The sequence below is a fragment of the Cucurbita pepo genome, chromosome LG14, assembly GCF_002806865.2.
Source record: "Cucurbita pepo subsp. pepo cultivar mu-cu-16 chromosome LG14, ASM280686v2, whole genome shotgun sequence".
NCBI classification, from domain to species: Eukaryota; Viridiplantae; Streptophyta; class Magnoliopsida; order Cucurbitales; family Cucurbitaceae; genus Cucurbita; species Cucurbita pepo.
Window position 1 is genome coordinate 2,943,985 of NC_036651.1, and position 22,858 is coordinate 2,966,842.

Below are 22,858 nucleotides of genomic sequence, written 5' to 3' on the forward strand. Positions count from 1 at the left end.
AAAATTAATCCATTTGGCTTAAGAGATTCCAAATTCATGAACACACGAAACCCTAGAAACCCTTTACAAAATTTCAAACATTTTTTTAATTTTTTTAATCATTTTAAATTTTTATGAGCTCGATGCCTTCCTAGTTAAATAAGCATTATTATTATTATTATTATTATTTGTAAAGAAATATATATTTTAAATTGAAAAGAAAAAAATTAATTATTTGGAAAACTAAATTATGATTCGGTTCATGCATAAATAGCTTCATATTTTCCCTATCTTCGCCGGAAACCCAGAAGAAAGCCACAATGCAGGAGAACAGATACGACGGCGGCGGAGGCGGAGGCGGTGGCGCGTGTTACTTTGTTTTCATGAACTACGATCCTGAATATGAACGTCTACGAGCTGATCGGTGGGTATGAATGAATAATGTTTTGTTGTTTGAATTTGAAACTGATTGTTTTGTTTTTTGGTTTGAAGATCTGGGGAAGGGGCTCATGAGCTTGATGAGTATCTGAGTAGAAAGCATGATGGGGTTCTGGGGAGGTGTCTGGAGCCTGGAACTTACAGAAAGGTTTCGTCTTTCCTCATCGTCGACGGGTTCTCGGTCGAAATCACCGAAGAACAGGTATTGAAGGTCTCGTTTGATAGCTATTAGTTTCGAGAATGGTTTTTTATGATAAGTGGTTTGGTTTGTGCAGGCGGATGTGCTTAGATCTGCGGAGGGAGTGAGGGTGGTGGAGAAGAATCAAGATCAGGCGGCGCCGCCGATTAATGCAACAGCAAGTTAAGGGAATTAAGTAATTTTCTAAATTGAATATTGTATGTTTGAGTTGAGTTAATGTTGTGTTGGGAATGCATTAATCAAATAATTAAATTTATTATATAGTTTTAATGGGTTATGTTTTTGTTGGATTAGTGTATTAAATCAAAGCTTATACAGATGATATATTTTTGAAGAAAAATCCAAGGAAGAGTAAAAGAATAAAAAAAGGTCTGGCGTTTGTGGGTCATGTCCACTTCTGTTCATCACATGCATGGAAAACAAATGTGTATTGGCCCTCAGAGTAAGGTTTTTGAGTAGCTTTTCATCACCCCCATCAATTTTATTTTCATATCATTTATTAGGGAAAGAGTGTTAGTGAGGACGTTAGACCCTCAAGTAAGATGGATTGTGAGATACTACATCGATTGGAGAGGGGAACGAGTGTCTATGAGAACGTTGGACTCTGAAGGAGAGTGAATTGTCAGATCCCACGTCTGTTGGGAGGAGAACGAAACCTTCCTTAAAAGGGTATGAAAACCTCTTTTTAACAAATACGTTTTAAAAATCTTGAGGGGAAGTCGGATAGGAATAGCTTAAAAAAGGACAGAGCATTTCAAATCTTATTCGTGTTCTTTTGGATCTACAAGAACATAACTTAACTTATTATTGAATATATAAACAAATTATGAGATACTCTATGAATAAGATTGGATTGAGTGTATTGTTTAGAGCGTTTTATATGTTCATTTTGTTTCATACTTAATAGTAATTTTATTATGTTCGGTACTATTTATTACTCTTGACCTTTCAAATACGTTAACAAGAGGATCAAAATGTTTATTTAGAATATATATATGAAAAGAAAAAAAATCATATGATATTTATATAATTTTATTAAAAAAAAAAAATTAATAATGAGTAAATTTTTTTTAAAAAAAATTATATAAATATCATATGATTTTTTATCTTTTTATATTAAGTTTTATATATGAATAAAACAATGGAAATAAAAGGTTACAATTTTCTTGCAGCATAACCTTTGCCTCAACCCCCACTAAAATGTTCTTAAAGGGGTATCTTCGTCTTTTCATCACTATTAAACTCGGCTAAAAGAAAATACTAGCTAATTTGTTTCATTAGATTTATGGGCTTCTCTTATGGTCCATAATTTTCTCTTAATGGGCCGGTCACTTCATTTATGGGCTTCTATTATGGTCCATAATTTTTGAACTCTTAATGGGCCGGTCACTTCATTTATGGGCTTCTATTATGGTCCATAAGTTTTGCTCTTAATGGGCCGTTCACTTTTCTCGGCCACTAGATTTATGGGCTTCTCTTATGGTCTAGAATTTTTGAACTCTTAATGGGCCGTTCACTTTGCTCGGCTATTAGATTTATGGGCTTCTCTTATGGTCCATAAGTTTTGAATCCTTAATGGGTCGTTCACTACATTTATGGGCTTCTTTTATGGTCCATAAATTTTTAACTCTTAATAGGCCGTTGACTTTGTTCGGCCCTTTACACGTGGCCTTAAGGCCGATTATTAAATAAATAATTTTCTATTTTGACCACTTTTTATGCACACTCCATTTTACTCTCTTTTATTTGATACTTTACCTAACCTTATGAGATTTATATTATAATTTTTAAAGTAAATTTTATATTACAATTTAAGCTTATTACACTTTTTAATAAATAACGTTTTAGGGGAAAAAAATCAATTTGGATCTCCAAAATTACCAATTTATTTTGTTACGTTACACTTCAAGAGTGGATTAGTATTACAATTTTAACCCTCGAATGATTTTCCACTCCAATTATCGTTATAAAAAAATTTCTTATCCGTTTAATGAACTACGAAACATATTTATAATTTGAAATTGAGAAATGTTAAAACAATGATATTAGAGATAAATTTTTTATTTATGAAACTTTATGAATTTTAACAAAATAATGCAATGAAAATTATTATTTTCTTTTATTAAAATTAATGAGTTTATCAATATTTTATTATTATTTTTTTAAAAATAATTGGTGAATTAGTACAATTAAATTGAATGATACAACAAAGAAAATTTAAGACATTTTTTCGAAGTTTCTACTATTAAAAGAATGTTAAGGTGTTTGAGGCATAACTCAACGACCAAGAAGCTTGACAAGTTTACCTAAACTTATATAAGCGTTGCAACGACTAAACGACTAATTAACTTTAATCTCTACTATGAAGAGTTATTTTTTAAAATTTAAATAAAGTGACAATTTTTTATCATTTCAATGTTGGAATTTGGTTGGTGGGTGAACAACAATGAAAAGACAATAAGATAGTTAGGAATCATCGCAAGTGTCTGAAGAAATTAAAAAAATATTAAATTTAAATTAATTACAAATTGAAGCTTTTATAATGTTCACCATGACCATATAATCAAATAAGCCTAGCTTAGTCAAATGAGTCATAATATTTGAATTCGAGTTCAGTGTCCCAAATCCAAATAATAGAACCTAAAGCTCACACAAACACGTTTAAAAGCATTGTGAAGACTTACAAAGATCAAAAGGCTGAAGACTTTTTGAAAGGAAAGCGATTTGAATATTATAAAATTTAAAGACCTAAAGTCTTTAAAAGACCAAAATTTCCTTTAAATGCTTAAAGACTAGGTCTTTAAATTCCAAAATTTCCTTTAAATGCTTAAAGACTTTAACACACGATGAAAATACCTTTAAAACACTCAAAGACTTCAAACTTTGATCTAACGTACCAGATCAACAAGTCAATTTACCTGAGAATAAGAATTTCATCCCTCGTGTCAAGAATGCATAAGATAAAGAACCCGACACATAAATTAAATATGTGATTAACCAAAAAGATACTAACTAAAAATTAAATATGAAATTGTCTGAAAGGTCAACCTCTCCCCTTTCTTTTTAAAGGGGCCCTTAGACCACTCTCGTCTTTTCGCCTTTGCTACCGGCAGTCCCGCGGGAAATCCTTCTCTATACAAGTTCCAGTGAATAAGCTTATTCAGAGAGATAACCCAGGCTTTAGACACTCGCCCTATAAATCATTCACCAATTGATTCAAAGACTGTAAACTTCCTATGGTATCTAAACCATTAGAGTGTCAATGAAATTTAATGTAGCAATTTCAATTACATCACATCACCTCACATCACCTTACTATTATGATGTCATATCAGATAAAAATAATCAAGCCCAACCAGAATGACCAAATTACAAAATTTAGTAAAACAAATATGCACACAGAAATCATTAATTTTGACCAAGTTTTTCTAATACTAAGGTCTAAGATTTAATCTAAGTACGATTAAGGAAAAATCAGCAAGAGAACAAAAAAAATAGCATGAAAAGAGCAGTCCACTCACAATCATAAGCTTTAGAGATTTAAAAAAAAAAAAAAAAGAGTAATAATAATAAAGATGAAAAGCAGTTGTTTACTGAACCACAACGCGGACGAAAGGTTTGAAAATTCTTAGTCTACTCTCCAAGCTTGAACTCTGACTTTCCACTTGTCTCACTATCTCAATTATGAAATTTTCATTCTCAACAAATCACAGCCGTAGGATCTAGAGAGAGAAACAGAAACCCTTTTGGAAGTTAAATTATGAAGTGGAAGTGGACTTGGTCAGCTTTAGAACTTGGACTTCCACACTAATCTTAGTCTCTACTCAGCCAATGACCAAAGACCAGAAAGCAACTGAGGGGGCTGTCTCAGTCAAAGTTTCCCCAACTTCTAACTGTTCAACAGCATTTTCTTTGAAGAAAAATGAACTAAAATTGTCTTCCTTTTTGAACTTGTATAAAACCAAGATCGGTTCTTCTTAAAACCAAAGCATTCTTCTTTTTCTTCTCCTCTCAGTTCAGTTTTAAATAAACACAAATATACCCAGTTAACCAAATTACCTCATCTGGCTACTTCCATGTTTGTTGTCTCTGATTCTTTACCATTTGGGTCTTCCATTTCCTCCAGCTTCTGCTTCTTGACTTACCTACAAATCCAAACTGAAATGCACTGAGCTCTTGTTCTTCCTACCATGAACTAGCACAGTGGTAGGGTAGGGTGGTTCAGTTCGTTTTATGAAACTGAGAGGAATTGAAAATGGAAAGTGGGTGGAGCTGGGATCAAAAGTCACTCATTGGTGAGCTAATTCAGGGGATGGAGCTTACCAAGCAGTTGAAAGCAGAGTTGTGTTCAGCATCTGCAGAAGAAAGCAGAGGATCATTAGTACATGGAATTATATCTTCATATGAGAAGGCTCTTTCGATACTGAAATGGAATGGACCAATGGGTCAACCTCAAATGGTAGAAGCAGCTTTTGCTTTGCCAGGCTCTCCAATTTCTGTTAATGGAAGTCTTTCTAGTGATGACTCTGGTAAAGGCCTCAAGGACCCTCAGGACCCCAGAAAAGAATCAAAGAAGAGGTGAATTTAAGAATTTTCTTTCTAGCTTTTCAAAGTCAACCTTAGAACAAATATGAGCTTAGTTAGTAAACAAGTTTAATTCTTGGAAACAAATAAAAAAATCTTTATGATTCTGTGATTACAGAAAGACACAGCCCAGATGGACAGAACAAGTGAAAGTGAACTCCGAGACGGGATTCGAAGGACCCCACGAGGATGGTTATAGCTGGAGAAAATATGGCCAAAAGGACATACTTGGTGCAACATTTCCCAGGTGAGATAACTTCTTCTTCTTCTTCCTGCTCGAAAAACATGCAAGCCATACACTTAACATATATTCTAATACCATTTGACATAAGGAAATGTCGGCAACTAAAAATTCAAAGTCAAAGTCCACTTTCTTTAAAGCTAACTTAAAAGAAATAAAGAAAAAATTATCATGAAACCAAACCAAATAAAATACAAGAATCCAATTTTCCATATCAAAATATATTGTAGAACTATAATTTATAATCTTATTACTGTTTCACATCAATAAATCTAATACCTGTTTGCTGTATACTTGCAGAAGCTACTATAGATGCACTTTCCGCAATACACAGAATTGTTGGGCAATAAAGCAAGTGCAGAGATCAGATGAAGATCATTCTGTGTTTGAAATTACCTATCGAGGAAAGCACACTTGTTCCCAAGGAAACTATTTAGCCCAATCATGTCATTCACCAAAAATACAAGAAAAGAAGGAAAATGACCACGACCATCATCAGCTGCAGCTTTCGCAAGAGAACTTATTCAGTAATCAAACTATTGAGAACATCGAAAAGCTCGAAAGCAAGGCATCTACCTTCTGCTTCGGCTCAACTTCTGCGGGATGTAAGGACATTGTAAATGGTGGCTTTTCACATTTAGCCATCGATACTCACAGCACCTTGGGAAGCTATACTCAGCCATTTATATCCCCAACCACAGCTGACTCGAACTACTTCACTCCATCGCCATGCCATAGGAGCGACGTAGGAGGGGCTCATAATGTACAACATCCAGAACCTGATGTTCATGAGATTTTCTCAGCCAACAGTTCAGCTACCAAATCCCCTATCCTGGATTGGGATTTTCCATTTAATTCAGAGCAGATCAACCCAAATTTCCCATTTAATTCCCCAGGATTTTTCTACTAAACCACGGAGGCATGAGAATAAAATTGCATCCTGGCGAATAACAAATCCCACAGAATATAGCTTCCAATCATACACTAAGACAGAAGAAAGGAAGGTTCTCTCTACCCAGATTTCATTTTCTAAAATGTTAGCAAAGCAGGGTGATTAGTAATATAATTAGCAGGTTGATTTTTGGTTCATTTATTAGTTTTGATCCCAATTGATTGCATCAATATTAGACTAAGCATTGCACATCTTGTTTAAAATTAGGAAGCTCCATAACAATAATAGTAATTGAAAAATATATCCTTGTAGTGTATCGTGCATTTTCTATAATCTAAGAAAGTTACTATTTATATTCGTAGATTGAGTGAGATGACATCTACTTCCTTGTTGGCTTTGAATGTTCCCCTCGGCTTCGCCTCTACTAGCTTTGAATTAGTTATTCTACTTTGTAAGAAGGTAAAATAAGACTCAATTTCCGGCAAAGCATGCAACGATGCTCATACCAACACTTCTATCCTCTTAGCCGTCATGAACTCAATTTCACTCCCTCACCCCCAATAATTCACTCCTCATTCTCTTATTTTCCTCTCTCTCTCTTGCCAGACGAACACGCAGCTTACATAAAGGTTCCACTAAACATAATCGAGGCAGGAAATTGGTAACATAATTGATGTATCTCCAAAAATTTACAATGCCGCCGAGTTTCGAAGTGTAGACTAGTAACCGTTCAAAAAAGTAAGCTTATCTCTAAGCAACCGTTAATTCGACCTAAGATGATGAAGTTCAACTGAAATAAAAACAGAGAAATGAAACTCAAAAACCTTGAAGTTTGAGGTGCGAGTTAAGGACGCCGATGAGGAAGAAGGATCAGGAGAATCGAAGATGACGAGGGTTCCGGCCACCGAATCGGTGGCTAATCTGTTGGCGGCATAGTTCCAAGCTGAACAGACCGCGCCTTCGTCCAAAGTCGCCAACCATAGCCTTCACCATCTCAACTCTCAATTTCTTGTTCGCGCCTTCACTTGCTACAAAATCTTTACCCCTTTTATTTCAGGGTTTTGCGCGCTGATTTATCTAAATACATACATACATACATACATACATACATACATACATACATACATACATACATACACACACATATATATATATATATATATTATAGGAGAAAAAAAGGGCAATTTCACGAATTTGTTTAAATAAAATAGACAAAAAAAAAAGAAAAAAAAAATTAAAAGTTTGAATAAATATCAGAATTTAAAAAAAAAATTAAAATTTTAATTTTAGATGAAAATTCTTACGGTGTATAAATATACTTAAATTAAAAAATAAAAATAAAAATATTTTTATCGTACCCGTAAATTTTTAAATGTAACAAAAGTTTTAAAAAGTTCTTATTGTGAATATATGAACGGAGTCATCAATATATACTTCATAAATTATTATTATTTTTTTGTTTCAATTTTTAGGCTATTAAGGTTCAATTTTTTTAAAAAAGTTTAAAAATATTATTGATAATTTTAAAAATTTGTAAATATTTTTTTTACGTAGTAATTATTTTGTCTATATGTATCTTGAGTTCATATATTCTAATTTTATTTCTATTTTTATACTTATAAATTTTTAAATTTAGCATCTAATCTTTTAATAAATATCAAAATTAATATTCTATGGTTAGTTGGAAATTAATTTTATCAAATTTAGTAAAATAAAATACTAATTTTACGTGAATATATTTTCAAGATATAGAGGTAAATTTCTTATAATTATATGCTAAAAAAATTTCTTCCCAAAAATAATAAAACCGTTTATTTTTATATAGGGAAAAGATGTTACATAAATATTTTAATAATTATTGTTTGAGCTTTAAAAATTGGCCTTTAGAGAGAAATTTTCTTTTATTTTTTAAAAAACAATATTAAAAGAGAAATTTGAATCTCTAATTATAAGAAAATTAAACACCGCTATATATATTGCATCGATTATCGAAAACGATGACATGTGAATTTAAAATAGTAATTTTAATAAAGTTGTTCGTTACTATTTCCACATTTTAATTAGTAATTTCTTGTAACTATTTATTAAATAATATGAATTAAGTAAGTTTTTTAATTCAAGGATGGTGATCAAAATATAGTAATTTTAACATGCTATTAATTCTTATTTGAATAATAAAAATTATAAACGAACTTCTACCATTGATATTCAAATTTATGCAAGCTTAAGCTGCATGATTATCGTCCCTAAACATTTTAAAAAAAAATTACAAGAAAAAAAAAGGAAAAAAAATGAGTACATAGGAACATAATTATTGCACAAATAATCTCTAATAAATATAATCTAGATATTCAAATATTCAAAGAACATGAGATGCGGAGGGAGTTAGGCATGAACCTCTCGGAAGCCGTCTTCTTCACCAAAGAGCTAATCTCCGGCGAAAGACCGGCTCCAAAGTCAGCCTCGGGGACTTCAGGGATGGTCGAGAGCGACCCGACTTCATAGAAGACATAAAACCCATCTTTGGGTTGATCTCGAGTCAGAAAAATGGAGCTATTTGAGTTAGGTTTTGATCGGAAAAGCGACCGGAGTATTTTGGAAAGCGAGCGAGATAACTTGGAGGAAGGCTTGGACATGGGCATGGAGACGCAAGGAGGGGGAGCGGAGCTCGGGTGTGGGAGGATAAGTGAGGCATTCATTGATAGTATGAAAGGGAATGGTTTAAAGAAGAGGCCACTTTTCATTATGGTTCACGCCCATGCCATAATAGCCATACAATTTTTTCCCTTACATATCTTACACATTAATTACTTCATCTTAATCCCAACATTATCGTCTTAATTTTTTGTTTATATATTTGGAGTTTTCCCCCATTATTATTTTTCTAAGAAAATATTTTAGAACAAAAAGTCAACTTTCCGATATCTAGGGAACAAAAAGTAAACTTTCTGATATCTAGAGAACAAAAAGTCAACTTACTTACAAATGGTAAATGATAAGTTGAATAAAAGAAAATAGTCAAAAAAGACCGAGAGCATATAACCCTTCATTATTCATTTTCTTTTGTAGTATCCTAGACGAAAGGAAAAGATTTGAATGTGCTATTATTTTTTTAGGTCTGGATATCGAATTATTAAAGAGTTGTATTTATTTTACCTTTAAATGATATTTTCTTTCCCATTTTCTACGACTTTTTCGTCATTTTTTTCCCGTTTCTAATGTGCAAGTACATGTAGGTAAGTATGCCCTTAAATATTTTTCATTCTTTTTTTATATTCTTACCTTTAAAATTTAGAAATTTTAAGAGTATTTTTAAATTGGATACAAAATTTAGAGGTATTTTTAGATCAATCGACAACATCATTACTGAAGAGCTTGAACTTGGAAGCATCAAGAACAAGCTTTCGTATAGAAGAGAACGAACCCAAGAGTCCAACCCCAGTGAAGACGACAATAATGGCGAGGTTGATAGAATAGGTGAGGGAGGATTTGGGAGGATTGTGGGTGATGTTATAGAGAAGCATTGGTAGAATGAAATCAAGAGGAATGAAGCAAATAGCACCCACCACGGCACTAATGTCACCAAAGAATGGAAGCATAGCAGCAAAAAAGCCACAGATGATCATGTATATTGAGCGAAGAATGAGCCTTGGAATAAGGTTCCTTTTGGAAAACATTCCTTTCTTCATGTCAGCTGATTGCTTCTCCATTATTTCGTATGCCACTTGTGAGTACACCTGCCCGTTTTCCACCACTATCCATGTATCATTCATAGTTAAACATAAGCAGCAATTATGAGAGGTGAGCACTGACCAGTCCAATGGCGAGGAGTTGAAGAAGAACAAAGATGACAGCGAGCCCAAGAATCCAAGAGGGAGCCAATGGAGGTCCAGTGTCCGGCGTCAGGCTCAGCAGAATATTGGAGCTTGCCCTGTTTCCAAACACCCAATATCCAGATGCTGCAATGGCGTAGAAAGTTACAAATATCACACTGTAACACATCAAAAGCCCTTTCACCATCTTCCCACTCGCTGGAGCTGCCAGAGTTGCCTGTTCACAAATATAGGGATTTGATTTGAACATGCTCATTGCAGTGTTGAGGATTATTGGGAGTGAGTCCCACATTCGTTAATTTAGTGGAAGATCATGGGTTTATAAGTGAGGAATACTATCTCTATTGGTATGAGACTATATCATACCATTATGGAGAGTCGTGATTTCTAACATGGTATCAGAATCATGCCCTAAACTTAGTCATGTCAATGGAATCCTCAAATATTGAACAAAGAATTGTGAGCCTCGAAGGTGTAGTCAAAAGTGACTAAAGTGTCGAACAAAGGGTGTACTTTGTTCGAGGGCTCCAGAGAAAGGAGTCGAGCCTCAATTAAGGGGAGGCTTATAGAAANGTGGAGGTCCGAGTTCAGTGATTTCTAGCATAATCATTCTTTGTTCGAGGGCTCCAAAGAAAGAAGTCGAGCCTCGATTAAGGGGAGGCTGATCGAGGACTACATAGACCTCAAGGGAGGCTCTATGGTGTGCTTTGTTCGAGAATTGTCCACTCAAAGTGGACAATATCATACTNCATTGTTCGAGGGGATGATTGTTGAGGATTATTGGGAGTGAGTCCCACGTTGGTTAATTTAGTGGAAGATCATGGGTGTATAAGTGAGGAATACTATCTCTATTGGTATGAGACTTTTTGAGGAAGCCCAAAGCAAAGCCATGAGCGCTCATGCTCAACAAAGCAAAGCCATGAGAGCTCATGCTCAAAGTGGACAATATCATACCATTCTGGAGAGTCGTGATTCCTAACCGTTTAGCTTCATTCCATTCTTGTTTAGGCTTTTGATGATATCTCTATTTGCCATTTCCNACTTGAAGATTTATATCATTATAACTATATAGAATATTAAGATCGTTAATCTTATTTAAACGAAGTTGGGTTGATTAGTATTTTACTTGGATTTCAGGAAGGATTCCGTTCCCAAAAATGGCTGCTAAAATGGAGATGGATGTGAAGGCGCTGAAGACCCTTGATTTTGGTGATGATTCTAAGCTATACTCCCTTTCTGGAGCTTCTTTGCTCATTGCTTCAATAACACAAAAGAAGAAGAAAAAAACAACCATGGACATCAAATTTCAAAACTCGTGGGATATTAAAGCAATGGTAATAAATAGTACCTGCAATGATACAAGCAGCAACAATAAGAAAGGCGTAGCCCAAGCTGAGAAGCAGAGAAGCCAGACTGACATGTCTAAGAGAGTGGAAGGTTGGAAGCTGAGACAGAATGATCATCACTCCTGTTACTATCGCTATGAACTCGTACAGTTTCATGGATCCATTTGGGTAAAGGTTTGAATATATTATCTGTATGTCATCCCCAACAGTAAACAAGAACCATATCAATCTTTCCTTTCTTCTTTCACATTTCAGCAGAAAACAAGAAAAGAAAAGTGATCCTACAAACATGTTGTCCACACATTCAAGTTCATATTAAATCCAGTCTTAGACGTTCAAACTAGCTCCTAAACTCTCCCAATCAATTCAGTTTGACCCGTATTGTGAAATCTCACATCGGTTGGGGAGGAGAACGAAACATCCTTTATATAAGGGTGTGGAAACCTTTTCCTAGCAAACGTGTTTTTTGAGGGAAAACCCGAAAGAGGACAATATCTACTAGCGGTGGACTTGAGCCATTACAAATGGTATCAAAGACAGACATTGGGCGAAGTGCCAGCGAGGAGGCTGTTTCCCGAAGGGGTAGACACGAGGCGGTGTGCCATTAAAGACGCTGGGCCTCGAAGGGGTGGATTTGGTGGTCCACATCGATTGGAAGGGGGTGGATTTGGTGGTGGTCCCACATCGATTGGAAGGGGGTGGATTTGGTGGTGGTCCCANCTATCGCTATGAACTCGTACAGTTTCATGGATCCATTTGGGTAAAGGTTTGAATATATTATCTGTATGTCATCCCCAACAGTAAACAAGAACCATATCAATCTTTCCTTTCTTCTTTCACATTTCAGCAGAAAACAAGAAAAGAAAAGTGATCCTACAAACATGTTGTCCACACATTCAAGTTCATATTAAATCCAGTCTTAGACGTTCAAACTAGCTCCTAAACTCTCCCAATCAATTCAGTTTGACCCGTATTGTGAAATCTCACATCGGTTGGGGAGGAGAACGAAACATCCTTTATATAAGGGTGTGGAAACCTTTCCCTAGCATACGTGTTTTTTTTAGGGAAAGCCCGAAAGTGAAAACCCAAAGAGGACAATATCCGTTAGCGGTGGACTTGAGCCATTACAAATGGTATCAGAGCCAGACATTGGGCGATGTGCCAGCTTAGGAGGCTGTCCTCCGAAGGGGGTAGACACGAGGCGATGTGCCAGTAAAGATGCCGGGCACCGAAAGGGGGTGGAATTGGTGGTAGTCCTACATCGATTGGAAGGGGGTGGATTTGGTAGTGGTCCCATATCGATTGGAGAAAGGAATGAGGATGCTAGACCCTGAACGGGGTGGATTGTGAGATTCCACATTGGTTGGGGAGAGAACGAAACATCCTTTTATAAGGGTGTGGATTGTGAGATCCCACATTAGTTGGGGAGGAGAACGAAACCCCCACTGTACGGGTGTGAAACCTTTCCCTTGCAGACGCGTTTTAAAAAGTGTTGAGTAAAGCCCGAAAAAAAAAAAGCCAAAAACAACAATATCGGCTAACAATAGGCTTTAGGCCATTACAAGTGTATAAGCCAAGAAAATGTTCAAAATGTTTAAAAATCAAAATGTAACAACTAACAGGTGTGAAAAAAATATGACAAGTCTGAAAGAATTCAAAGGCCGACTAGAAAAAGATAGCCACCACCCACCTAATAAATGGACGACTACGACCCAAAAGTGAATAGAAAAAGAAGATCAACAAAACTTTCACATGCTTTTATTGGGTCAACATTTCACACTAATATCAGCAGCAGTACGTACTGAGTGTATCTATACATCAACCACACAGCATAAAAACGGTAACTAAACAACAGAGTGAACTGCAAATCAGTGGGCGAAGCTTGCAAGAATGAGATACCTGAAGGCACTGCCCGGAAAGCAAGATTGCTCCAATTCCGACTCCAGTATTGATCGCGGTTTGGATGAATATTACGAAGTAAAACATCCATCCAGATCCTGTTCAAAGTTCAAAATCAAGATCCAAAATACGACCCATTCATAGGGAGACAGAGATCAATAAATAGTAGGAATGGTAGAACAATTTTGGTCTGTGGGGGCGCGGCGCTATAAGAAACTGACAAATTTGTGATACTCATACGTCTCTCAAGGCTTAAAAAAGGCTTAGGGTCTATGCATCTCCGCGTGGATTAAAACCAAAAGATCTCAATGGTTGATCCATTTGGCTCAAATTAGAATTTGATTATTAAGTAATTTTTTTTAATGTAAATAAATAAATAAAAGAATTATAAAATGAGAATTATATAAGAGTAAATGGTATAAAAACAAATTATTACGAGTTTTGAAGTTTTTTGCGTTTTTTAGAACAGAGAATTTCGAGGCAGAAAATTGAAAGGGATATTCTTAAAAATGATACCTAATACGTCGGCGGCGAGTTCCCGGAATCGGATGTGACGGCGACCGGCCTTCTCGCAGTGATCGAGAACCTTCGACATGAGGAAATACGAGTAGAAAGTCACAACTGCCATAATCGTCAAGCAGAAAAACCCTAATCCCCAACCTAATCCTCTGAACGCGTACGGCAGCGTTAGAATCGTCGGTCCGACAATCGCCGTCGTCAAATGGAATCCCGCATGCCACCATTCCCCTGTTGACAATCAACGACTCATAATAAAAACTCCGTTGTTGTTCTCGATTGTTCCAGAGAATCGAAATTTTGAAGAAAACAGAGACGATCGCAAAACATCGCAAAACCTCTCTTCTTAATATTATTCTACTTCTTCTTCTTCTTCTATGCGTTACCTTTGGATTGGAGGACGAATGATGCTCCGGCGTCGGAGATTCGGTCATCCGTGACCGGAAGCTNTTGTTTATTCGTCAATCCAAGGAAACAAAAATCAACGACTCATAATAAAACTCCGTTGTTGTTCTCGATTGTTCCAGAGAATCGAAATTTTTTAAAACAGAGACGATCGCAAAACATCGCAAAACCTCTCTTCTTAATACTTCTTCTTGTTTGCGTTACCTTTGGATTGGAGGACGAATGATGCTCCGGCGTCGGAGATTCGGTCTTCGGTGACCGGAAGCTGAATCCCCATCGTAGTTGTCGCTGTCGGCGGGCGGTGGTGGAATCCAAGGCCGGTACGGAGAGGGAGGCGAAACTGATATTGAGAAGTTCCGGCGAATGATATTTAAAGATGGAATTAAGTCAAACAATTTCGTAATAACGATGTGCCTTGTTTGCTTTTAAAATATCTATTTATTTATTTAATATTATTGTTTTGGGTTGATAACAATGGCAGCAACTAAATTATTTTATTCACAAATTATTTAATCAACAAAGCAAAATCTTAAATCTTTCATTAAATTATTTATGTATCTTTAAAAAAATATAACATAACAGATCCTAACTTGAATTCTAAATATTAGAAACCACAGTTTTAACAAATTTTTTAGTTTTGAAATATTTTGGCAATAAAAAAATATATAATTTCGTTGTTTTAATTATTTTTTTGCTAATAAAATAACAACTTATTTTTTTATAAAAGCTCTAATTATTTATCCACCCGCTAGAAATGTGGTCGTTCTAGATGACGTTGGCACATGGTTACAATTTTTTTTAATGAATTTTTGAAAACTATGAATTGATTATTTATATTTTATTTTTTAAAAAATACATAGAAATTTAAAAATATATTAATAATAAATTAGATATCTTAGGAATAAAAACACTTATATATTCTAAAACAATAATTTCTACATAGTGTGTGCGAGTGTTTATCACTAAGAATTGTGTTCAAACATACATTTCTAAGATCAGCGGAAGAGTGTGTGCGAGTGTTAAACACTAAAATTGTGTTCAACATACACAACTTACATGAGCGGAAGAGCTCCAGAAATCATCAGCATAAAATAAATAATATAACAAACTAATCAGAGGAGGAAGACAAGATTAGCAGCAACTAATCAAAAAAAGTCATTGTTAGGAACCAATCAGGCCTTAATTTCACCAACAGTTTTGTTGTATTCCTCCAATTCCTTTCTGTAAGCATCCATGGCTTCTGCAGCTTTATCATTCCACATCTTCCTCTCCCCTTCACTTAGTTCCTGTTCACCCAACCAAATCAGAAATACAGACATTAAATACGGTTATGAATGAGAATTTAATATTATAAAGCTCTAAATAGGATACAAGCTAGCAACAAATATCTACCCATAAAAAAAATATAAACTAATTAAATATAGAAAATAAAATAAAATATACTATAAATTAAATCACAAAGAAGAATATTAAAATATAATATCTAAATATATTCCATAAAATAAAATATTAGCCTAAAAGTTGGAGAGGGTATGTTAATCACATCCAACTTGTCGGTGTAAGGTCAACAACACTAAACTTGTCTTTGAGAAGAGAGTCAATAATACTTTTGCTTTCTTAGTAGTGAAAATAAAGAGTGTAGGTCAATAACATTCTACCTGTCGTGGAGAGGGTATGAATTTTATTTCTCGTTCTTAACTAAAACAATAAAAGATTTAAATCATTACAGTCCAAACCAAATCAGAAGAACAGACCATTTTCAGCACACCCAGAATTCCAAGATGTTTTAAAAAAACAACAAAAAGACAAAATCATCAAAGCCCAAACCAAATCAGAAGAACAGATCATTACTCAGCACACCCAGAATTCCAAAATGTTTTAAAAACAACAAAAAGATTTGAATCATCCAAATCAGAAGAACAAAAAACAACAAAAAAAAAATTTGGATCATCCCCAAACCAAATCAGAAGAACAGACCATTATACTCAGCACACCCAGAATTCCAAACAAAATGTTTATGAAACAACAAAAATATTTGAATCATTAAAGTCCAAACCTTCCATTTCACTGAAATCAGTGCATTCACTGTGGAATTGTTGGCTCCTGGCCTCTCCTCCATTACACTTTTCCTTGCTTCTTTGCTGCGGTTCATACAAGAAACCAGCTCAGTATATATAAAAACCTCTTGAAATGCAGCAATTTAGAAAGGGTTGATTTAGTTTGTTCAACCTGAACAGGATGTAAGAGGATGCAGGCTTCTTGGGCTTGTTAGGATCAACACTCTTCTTCCCTTCCTTCTTCTTCTTCTGCCGCTCCTCTTTTGTTTTCTGTTTTTTGTTTGTCATCACACATCCAGAAACTCATGTCAATGGCTAATCCAGGGATATTATGACAGAACAATTTAAAAATCATCTTCTTCTACCTTTATTATAGTCTCGGTTTTCTCTTTCTTCTTCAGCAACAGCAGAGCTTCATGTTTATGAAGCTTCATTAGTTCTTCCTCTTCCTTCTTGAGGATTGCTGCTTCCTCCTCCTTTTGCTGCTTGTACATTTCCATTTCCTGCATGTACTTTTCCTTGTTCTTCCTCGCCATCTGCAAATTCTCAAGAGATATTAATACCGATCTTGGATGAAAATATGAACAAGGAATCTGTTTTTAGTAAGTGTGCTAACCTCTTCGTAAGGACCTCTCTGTTTCTCTGTCATGTTCTTCCACTCCTCACCTGTTATCTTCGCTACCTCTAGAACATTCTTGTTTTCGGCAAGAAGGGATGCACGCCTCTCATTTGAAAAGAGAAAGAATGCAGACATAGGATGCTTGGGCTTCAATGGATCCTTCTCTTTCCTAAGGGGCATTTTATCAAACATCTGTAAGGCAGTTGAAAATTAAGGTAGTGTGAAGATAGAGTGAATGTGGCTCTTACTTCTTCTTCTTGTTCTCTTTCTCGGCTTCCCCTTTGAATTGAAGGTATTGATCAAGCAGCTCCATGGCTGTCTTCTGCTTCTGCTCCTCTTCTAACAGCTTCATCGCCTCACTTTCACGCTTCTCTTTAGAAGTGATTTGCAAATAGGCTTGTTTTTCAGCCTGATACCTCTCCTCATATGGCTTCTTCTCATCTGCTGTGACATTCTTCCACTTCGCCCCCAAAATGTTCGAGATCTCCTTGAACTCTGCCTCTGGATTCTCCTTCTTGATCTGAGGACAAAATCCGTAAACATGAAATTCACGAGCAATTGCTTAACAGTTAACAGGTATCATAACCATGAATTATCAGCAGTATAATCTACCTCGTTCCATTGATCTTTGCACCATAAGATGTAAGGTGGAGATGGCCTCTTCTTTTCCGCGCACTTCTTCTTCTCTTTCTTCTCTTGTTCCTTGTCTTTCAGAATTTGAATCATAGGGAAGTTCTGATTCAGAAGAAAAATTTTCAACAATTAGAAACGAAAACCTAAAGAGATCCGACGATCCATCTCGGATTTACTAACATTTTTTGTTCATTTCTTCTCAGTAAGCAAGAATCTGAAAGAAACACGAGACACAAGAGATTAAGAAACGAACCATAGTAGGTTTGAACTCCTTCAACTTCTGCAACTTCTTAAATTCGATCTGGAGCTTTTCCTGCTCCATATCTCTCGTCTTAAGTTCTTCATCCTTCTGCTTAAGCATCTCATCTTTGGCTTTCAAAAGCTCCTCAGTCTTCTCCTTATCGAGCCTCAATTGTTGAAGCATGTCCTGCATTTCCTGCAACTCTTTGTCGAAGGACTGCTTCGCCGGCTGCTTCTTCGGCGCAGCTTTGGATTTCGGTTTCTTAGCCGAAGATTGATTCCGAGAGAGGACGATCTCCTCTTCCGATGGCTGTGTCACTTTCGTAACCATGGAGGATTCAGATTGTGGCTCCTCCGGTGTAGAGTTTTTGTCCTTCAGAGCCTTCCGGCTGTTCCTGGGTTTCTTTGTTTTCGGAATTTCAGCAGTGGAAGCCATCGGAGATAGATGGGAACGGGAGCAGAGCAGAGAGCAGGGTAGGGCTTGAGGCGTATTGTAAGAATTCTGTAAAGAAGAGGGTCCCTTTTATAGAGAGATGAAGCTCAACGGTCGGATCTTTTTTTTTTTTTTTTTTTTCAAAATTCAAATCAATTATTCAGATTGAAGACCTGTTTTGAAATCCGATTTGACCGTTGGTTGATGAAGGTTATATAATATATATATACCAAAATTCCTTTATTTTTCGGGAAAAATGAAGGGAGCAAGCATTTCATACATGAAACTGTAAATAAATATAATAAAGAAAGACGATGATTTTATATAGAATATTTCTGTGAATAGAAAATGATTATATATTTTTTATATAATTAATTTTACCTTAAAATTTAAATAAATAAATTTTATCTAAAAATATATAGGTTAAATTATAGAAATTATTATCCGGAAGAAATTCTTATTAAAAAATTTCATTTTTACTCTTCAATTTTGAAATTTGTTATAAAAATAATTATCCGAGTTTTTTTTTTTTTACAATTAAAATAAGATGGAAAGTCACTTAGTGACCAATATATACAAATTAATCCGTCGGATCTACTCGAAACGAAGTGCAAAATCATTGTTTAATCGGGGAAAATGAAGTGGGAGAAATTTTTCTCGTTACCTAAAATTCATGGGCAATATATTACTCAAAGGATATATCCATGCACCCAAGTACGTTAATAAAATAACAACTCAACGTTACACTAACCTTTACCAATCTTGATATAAATCAACTAGTCAAGACATCCGAGATAAGACAGGATAAGGAACCTACCAAAATTCTAACATCGTAGGAACATGAATTCATGGTTATTAATTAATCTTGCTCCTTGTACATGGATGAGAAATTCTCACCAACATTTATGTTTTTTTTTCCCCGAGTTTTGAGCCATTTCTGAATGCAATCACCTCCTAACACAAACTTCAAATTTATATACTCAGACAAACAATCTCACAACTTAGAAAGAATCTAAAGAAAATTTCGAGTTCCACAAGGTATGGGTGTGTACCATTGATTTGATTTAATGTACAAGCGTCGAGTCGGGTTGGGTCGATTGCTGCATTGGCAATCGGCTTCTTTTACACGAAACGGAAGCTGCTGTGCTGCATCTGAAGGAGGATTTCCAAAACTTAAATGCTTGTGTCTGTCACTTTGAGTGTTCTTGGTACTTTCATGCCAAACCCATGTTTTACCTTAGCAATGCTGTTGTTTCAAAGAGTGTTCAAGGTCAAATAAGTTCAGTTTATGAAAGTTTAAGCAAACTAATAGGAGATTTTAATGAGCAGTAGAGCTTACGTCGGGGCGAGTTTTCCCAGGTTATATAACTCTTTTCCGGAATCGTCATCTACGACTCTTCCCGAAATGTCGATTCTATATAATTTATTCGTAGTAGTAGGCAACCCTCTGCTAGAAAGCAACTCTAAATCCCTTTTATGAAGCTCTCTCCCATTGACAAAAACTCCAGTGTTTCCACCAGCACAGTTCCTCGACATTGGATATGTGAACTCGTCGATAAATGGCTGCATGACGAGCAGAGAAAACGTTCGTTCATTAACATATTCGAGCCATTAAACCATAAGAAAGAAGCTAAAAATCAACTGAACTCACAGGAATAATGCCAAGACATGGATGTCCCATTACACCCCAGAATCCAGCTTGATAATCATACCTGGTAACCACAATTAAGATAACTTTTGTTCATCTTAAAATCATTAATCAGCAAAGCTTAACTTTTGAGAAAGAAACATACCAATAATCTCCTGGGAGAATGGGCCCAGCAAGCTTTTCAGCCTTTTTGACTACATGAGCTGGTAGAGGCTGGCCATTAACAGAAACAGTAGGCCTTCCATTATCAGTAATTTCACTTGATCTTGAAAAATCTCTTAAGTTGTTCTTGCTGAGATCCACAAAAAAGGTTTCAGATTCTTCATTGCTTTTGATCTTGCTTTGATTTTCTTCTTCTTCTTCTNTGCTGAGATCCACAAAAAAGGTTTCAGATTCCTCATTGCTTTTGATCTTGCTTTGATTTTCTTCTTCTTCTTCTTTGCTTATTTCCATAGAATCTTGAGAAATATGAATGTTCGAATAATCTTCAAACGAGACGTCCAACTCACTTGGTCCAGTGACATCGTTTATCGCAGTATCCTGATTATTTTCAATTTCCTCTCTGTATTTGCTAGGTTCATCATAAGAAGGGTTGTCAGAATTTGTTAAAGATGGTGCATCTTTTGTAGGCAGGGGATCACAAGTTATAGCTGGGGTCTCTTTTTCCTTGGAAGAAATGAGAGATGAAGTTAGCTCCTGCGTTATAGTTTCACCAAGATTTGAATCTCGACCGTCTGAGGGCTTGTTGTGGTCGGTACCGATCGATTTGTGACTAGAATTATCAGAGCTTTCTAGAGAGCTGGTAGCATTGACAACTCTTTTGGGGGAACCATCGTCAGGAGAAACTTCTTTGGGCTTGACTTCAGCTGGAACGCTAACGACAAGCCTTCTGTTTTCGACTTTTACGATAATGACAACCGAACAAGCACCACACTGTAGTTTCTGCCAATCCATCTCCAACTTGTAAAGTTTTCTGGGAAGTTTTAGTAATTCCAAGCAACTATTGCACACAATGAATGGAGCACCACCAGCGATGGCATCACGAGATTTTCCATTTCTTCGCAAAACTACAGATGTTCTTGGACGAACCGGACTGAAACCATCAATCTCTGAATCAAGCTCACTAAGTTGTCTCGAGTGTGGAAGTGCATCTTGAGATGGAAACCGACCAGCACGCTGTAGATTGGAAGCCGTGAGTCCAACTGTTACAGGATTCTCGTTACAATACGTGCTAGATTTGATTGACTCTTTTGGATTGCTTGCATTGCTTATAGGAGAGTTTGGCGCTCTCAAATCCATGAAGCTTTCTGGATAGTGTTCGTGAGGAAGCCGTGGAGGATAGTTTGTCTTTCTTTTCATTTGCTCCTGAAACCGATCCTCATACAATGGTATATCTTTCACAACATGCCTTGGAGGATGCAAAAACTCCTCACCATTTCTCTGATGTTGACCCGTTGCTGGAAAGGTTCCATTGCCCCGATCCACGTAATGAGGCTCATAGATGTGCGGCGGGCTTCTTGTCGAAGATTGCATCGGGACATTATAAGTAGCTCGACCATAGTACGGATCGACTGCAGCTCTCTCAACAACTTTTGGTCTATCTCCCACATCACAAGACTTAATAATTTGGTCTTTCAACTCATCCAACCTTCTAAGTAGTTCAGCTCGATTCGGGTCTAAACCATCTAAAGGACGTTCATAGTCCTGATTAGACTCCGGATGACCATAGAGCCGATCCACGTTAGAACTCGAAGGTCGATCACTAGGATAATGGAAATTCGGAACACCTATTCTATCAGCAATAGCCATAGAATTTCCAGAATACCCTGTGAATGCATCTCTTTCAACTCTTTGATGCTCAAAAGTCGCTCGGGTTCTCGCTGCTCCAATAGGATTAACATAAATATCCATGTCATGTTCAATATTATTTCGTCGAATCCAATTCTCGATACGTTGTGTTTCTTCAACTAAACCAACTTCTTTATCACCAAAACTCTGCATAGACCAAACCCCCTTGGTGTCCTTCCCAATTCTCCTCTCATAATCATCTATATCCTCTCTATCATTTGTTCTAATTGAACTACTGCTAAAGACAGTCCTTCTAGACCTTAAGACCCTCTCTTTTACAGATGGTTCCATGCTTGGACAGTACCACTTAGACTCAGAAAAAAAACCCTAAAATTAATTTCTCAGCAGCTAACCAAGAGAGAATAATAGGATTAAAGCAGATTCAGACATCTAAGAACAGAACAAGCAAGAGATTCTCGCATCTGGGACAACGAAGAACTCGAATTATCTGCTCATCAGCATAATACAGAACGCAAAAGAAGATCAAAATTAGAAACTCTTCAAACGCAGCAAAGAAAACAAGCAATCAAACAATCCCTAAACCCCAAATCGATCAAAACCCTTTCAATCCATAAAGAAACATATCAGGGCATTTTTAACCTAATTGAAGAACAAATCGACCAAAATCACAAATCCATGACAAGTTTCAATACAAAGAAATAGAAGATTCCATTCAATTTCCTCGTAGATTGGAAGAAAAACAGAGGGAGTTTTACCTAATGAGACAAGCAATCGAATTCAACCGATCACTTGGAATTTGTAATTACGAGAAGATTGCAACGGAGGGAAGATTATTGACAACTTGACCTTCAAGATGCCGACACGGTTATCTCGAATCACTCAACTTGGACTATNCATTAGAACTCGAAGGTCGATCACTAGGATAATGAAAATTCGGAACACCTATTCTATCAGCAATAGCCATGGAGTTTCCAGAATACCCTGTGAATGCATCTCTTTCAATTCTTTGATGCTCAAAAGCCACTCGGGTTCTCGCTGCTCCCATAGGATTAACATAAATATCCATGTCATGTTCGATATTATTTCG

The 22,858-nt window shown here is 36.1% G+C and overlaps 5 protein-coding genes and 1 long non-coding RNA gene across 11 annotated transcripts; 2 read left to right on the forward strand and 4 right to left on the reverse strand.

Annotated features, from left to right (window-relative positions):
* Positions 1 to 280: 280 nt before the first annotated feature.
* Positions 281 to 897, forward strand: LOC111810729 (subtilisin-like protease SBT2.5). Its single transcript, XM_023697488.1, has 3 exons — positions 281 to 403; positions 472 to 619; positions 693 to 897. Exons 1-3 carry the CDS (start codon positions 300 to 302, stop codon positions 780 to 782), a joined length of 342 nt encoding a protein of 113 aa, XP_023553256.1. The 5' UTR covers positions 281 to 299; the 3' UTR covers positions 783 to 897.
* A 2,490-nt stretch (positions 898 to 3,387) lies between these two features.
* LOC111809640 lies at positions 3,388 to 6,108 on the reverse strand. Of its 5 annotated transcripts, none has more exons than XR_002817274.1 (6): positions 6,018 to 6,108; positions 5,721 to 5,940; positions 5,068 to 5,472; positions 4,940 to 4,971; positions 4,216 to 4,761; positions 3,388 to 3,748 (listed from the first exon to the last, which is right to left on the reverse strand). It is a non-coding gene; the product is annotated as an uncharacterized LOC111809640 (long non-coding RNA). The 5 variants fall into 5 exon arrangements; XR_002817273.1 differs by having other exon boundaries at positions 4,216 to 4,509; positions 4,676 to 4,761; positions 5,068 to 5,940; XR_002817271.1 differs by having other exon boundaries at positions 3,388 to 3,534; positions 3,665 to 3,748; positions 5,068 to 5,940.
* LOC111809639 (probable WRKY transcription factor 41) lies at positions 4,774 to 6,680 on the forward strand. The gene is made up of 3 exons (XM_023696013.1): positions 4,774 to 5,194; positions 5,319 to 5,447; positions 5,742 to 6,680. Exons 1-3 carry the CDS (start codon positions 4,872 to 4,874, stop codon positions 6,349 to 6,351), a joined length of 1,062 nt encoding a protein of 353 aa, XP_023551781.1. The 5' UTR covers positions 4,774 to 4,871; the 3' UTR covers positions 6,352 to 6,680.
* Positions 6,681 to 9,650: 2,970 nt separating this feature from the next.
* Positions 9,651 to 14,731, reverse strand: LOC111809769 (probable GABA transporter 2). Its single transcript, XM_023696193.1, has 8 exons — positions 14,537 to 14,731; positions 13,928 to 14,158; positions 13,412 to 13,509; positions 12,273 to 12,293; positions 11,515 to 11,680; positions 11,293 to 11,423; positions 10,147 to 10,383; positions 9,651 to 10,070 (listed from the first exon to the last, which is right to left on the reverse strand). The coding sequence occupies exons 1-8, from the start codon at positions 14,607 to 14,609 to the stop codon at positions 9,681 to 9,683; spliced, it is 1,347 nt and encodes a 448-aa protein (XP_023551961.1). The 5' UTR covers positions 14,610 to 14,731; the 3' UTR covers positions 9,651 to 9,680.
* A 533-nt stretch (positions 14,732 to 15,264) lies between these two features.
* On the reverse strand, positions 15,265 to 18,370 carry LOC111809770 (high mobility group B protein 6-like). The gene is made up of 8 exons (XM_023696194.1): positions 17,895 to 18,370; positions 17,621 to 17,743; positions 17,257 to 17,528; positions 17,006 to 17,177; positions 16,755 to 16,925; positions 16,562 to 16,659; positions 16,389 to 16,473; positions 15,265 to 15,618 (listed from the first exon to the last, which is right to left on the reverse strand). Exons 1-8 carry the CDS (start codon positions 18,315 to 18,317, stop codon positions 15,505 to 15,507), a joined length of 1,458 nt encoding a protein of 485 aa, XP_023551962.1. The 5' UTR covers positions 18,318 to 18,370; the 3' UTR covers positions 15,265 to 15,504.
* Positions 18,371 to 19,144: 774 nt separating this feature from the next.
* Positions 19,145 to 22,657, reverse strand: LOC111810233. 2 transcript variants are annotated; one of them, XM_023696880.1, is made up of 7 exons: positions 22,527 to 22,657; positions 22,198 to 22,258; positions 20,335 to 22,133; positions 20,108 to 20,259; positions 19,966 to 20,026; positions 19,654 to 19,877; positions 19,145 to 19,560 (listed from the first exon to the last, which is right to left on the reverse strand). In XM_023696880.1, the coding sequence occupies exons 3-7, from the start codon at positions 22,099 to 22,101 to the stop codon at positions 19,488 to 19,490; spliced, it is 2,277 nt and encodes a 758-aa protein (XP_023552648.1). In that variant the 5' UTR covers positions 22,102 to 22,133; positions 22,198 to 22,258; positions 22,527 to 22,657; the 3' UTR covers positions 19,145 to 19,487. The 2 variants fall into 2 exon arrangements, with proteins under 2 accessions (XP_023552648.1, XP_023552647.1); XM_023696879.1 differs by having other exon boundaries at positions 20,108 to 20,298; positions 20,374 to 22,258.
* Positions 22,658 to 22,858: the final 201 nt, after the last annotated feature.

Bases quoted from the DNA above. Each gene is read 5' to 3' on its own strand.
- LOC111810729 (XM_023697488.1), top strand. From the start codon at position 300: ATGCAGGAGAACAGATACGACGGCGGCGGAGGCGGAGGCGGTGGCGCG. The intron at 404-471 runs GTGGGTATGAAT...TTTGGTTTGAAG, and splicing joins GAACGTCTACGAGCTGATCG to ATCTGGGGAAGGGGCTCATG. The intron at 620-692 runs GTATTGAAGGTC...TGGTTTGTGCAG, and splicing joins TCGAAATCACCGAAGAACAG to GCGGATGTGCTTAGATCTGC.
- LOC111809639 (XM_023696013.1), top strand. From the start codon at position 4,872: ATGGAAAGTGGGTGGAGCTGGGATCAAAAGTCACTCATTGGTGAGCTA. The intron at 5,195-5,318 runs GTGAATTTAAGA...CTGTGATTACAG, and splicing joins AGAAAAGAATCAAAGAAGAG to AAAGACACAGCCCAGATGGA. The intron at 5,448-5,741 runs GTGAGATAACTT...GTATACTTGCAG, and splicing joins CTTGGTGCAACATTTCCCAG to AAGCTACTATAGATGCACTT.
- LOC111809769 (XM_023696193.1), bottom strand. From the start codon at position 14,609: ATGGGGATTCAGCTTCCGGTCACCGAAGACCGAATCTCCGACGCCGGA. The intron at 14,159-14,536 runs GTAACGCAAACA...GATTGTCAACAG, and splicing joins ATTCGTCCTCCAATCCAAAG to GGGAATGGTGGCATGCGGGA. The intron at 10,071-10,146 runs GTCAGTGCTCAC...GAAAACGGGCAG, and splicing joins AACTCCTCGCCATTGGACTG to GTGTACTCACAAGTGGCATA.
- LOC111809770 (XM_023696194.1), bottom strand. From the start codon at position 18,317: ATGGCTTCCACTGCTGAAATTCCGAAAACAAAGAAACCCAGGAACAGC. The intron at 17,529-17,620 runs GTAGATTATACT...TTTTGTCCTCAG, and splicing joins GCAAAGATCAATGGAACGAG to ATCAAGAAGGAGAATCCAGA. The intron at 16,474-16,561 runs GTTGAACAAACT...TATGAACCGCAG, and splicing joins TCCTCTTACATCCTGTTCAG to CAAAGAAGCAAGGAAAAGTG.
- LOC111810233 (XM_023696880.1), bottom strand. From the start codon at position 22,101: ATGGAACCATCTGTAAAAGAGAGGGTCTTAAGGTCTAGAAGGACTGTC. The intron at 20,027-20,107 runs GTATGTTTCTTT...TGTGGTTACCAG, and splicing joins ATTCTCCCAGGAGATTATTG to GTATGATTATCAAGCTGGAT. The intron at 19,561-19,653 runs GTAAGCTCTACT...TTGAAACAACAG, and splicing joins CTGGGAAAACTCGCCCCGAC to CATTGCTAAGGTAAAACATG.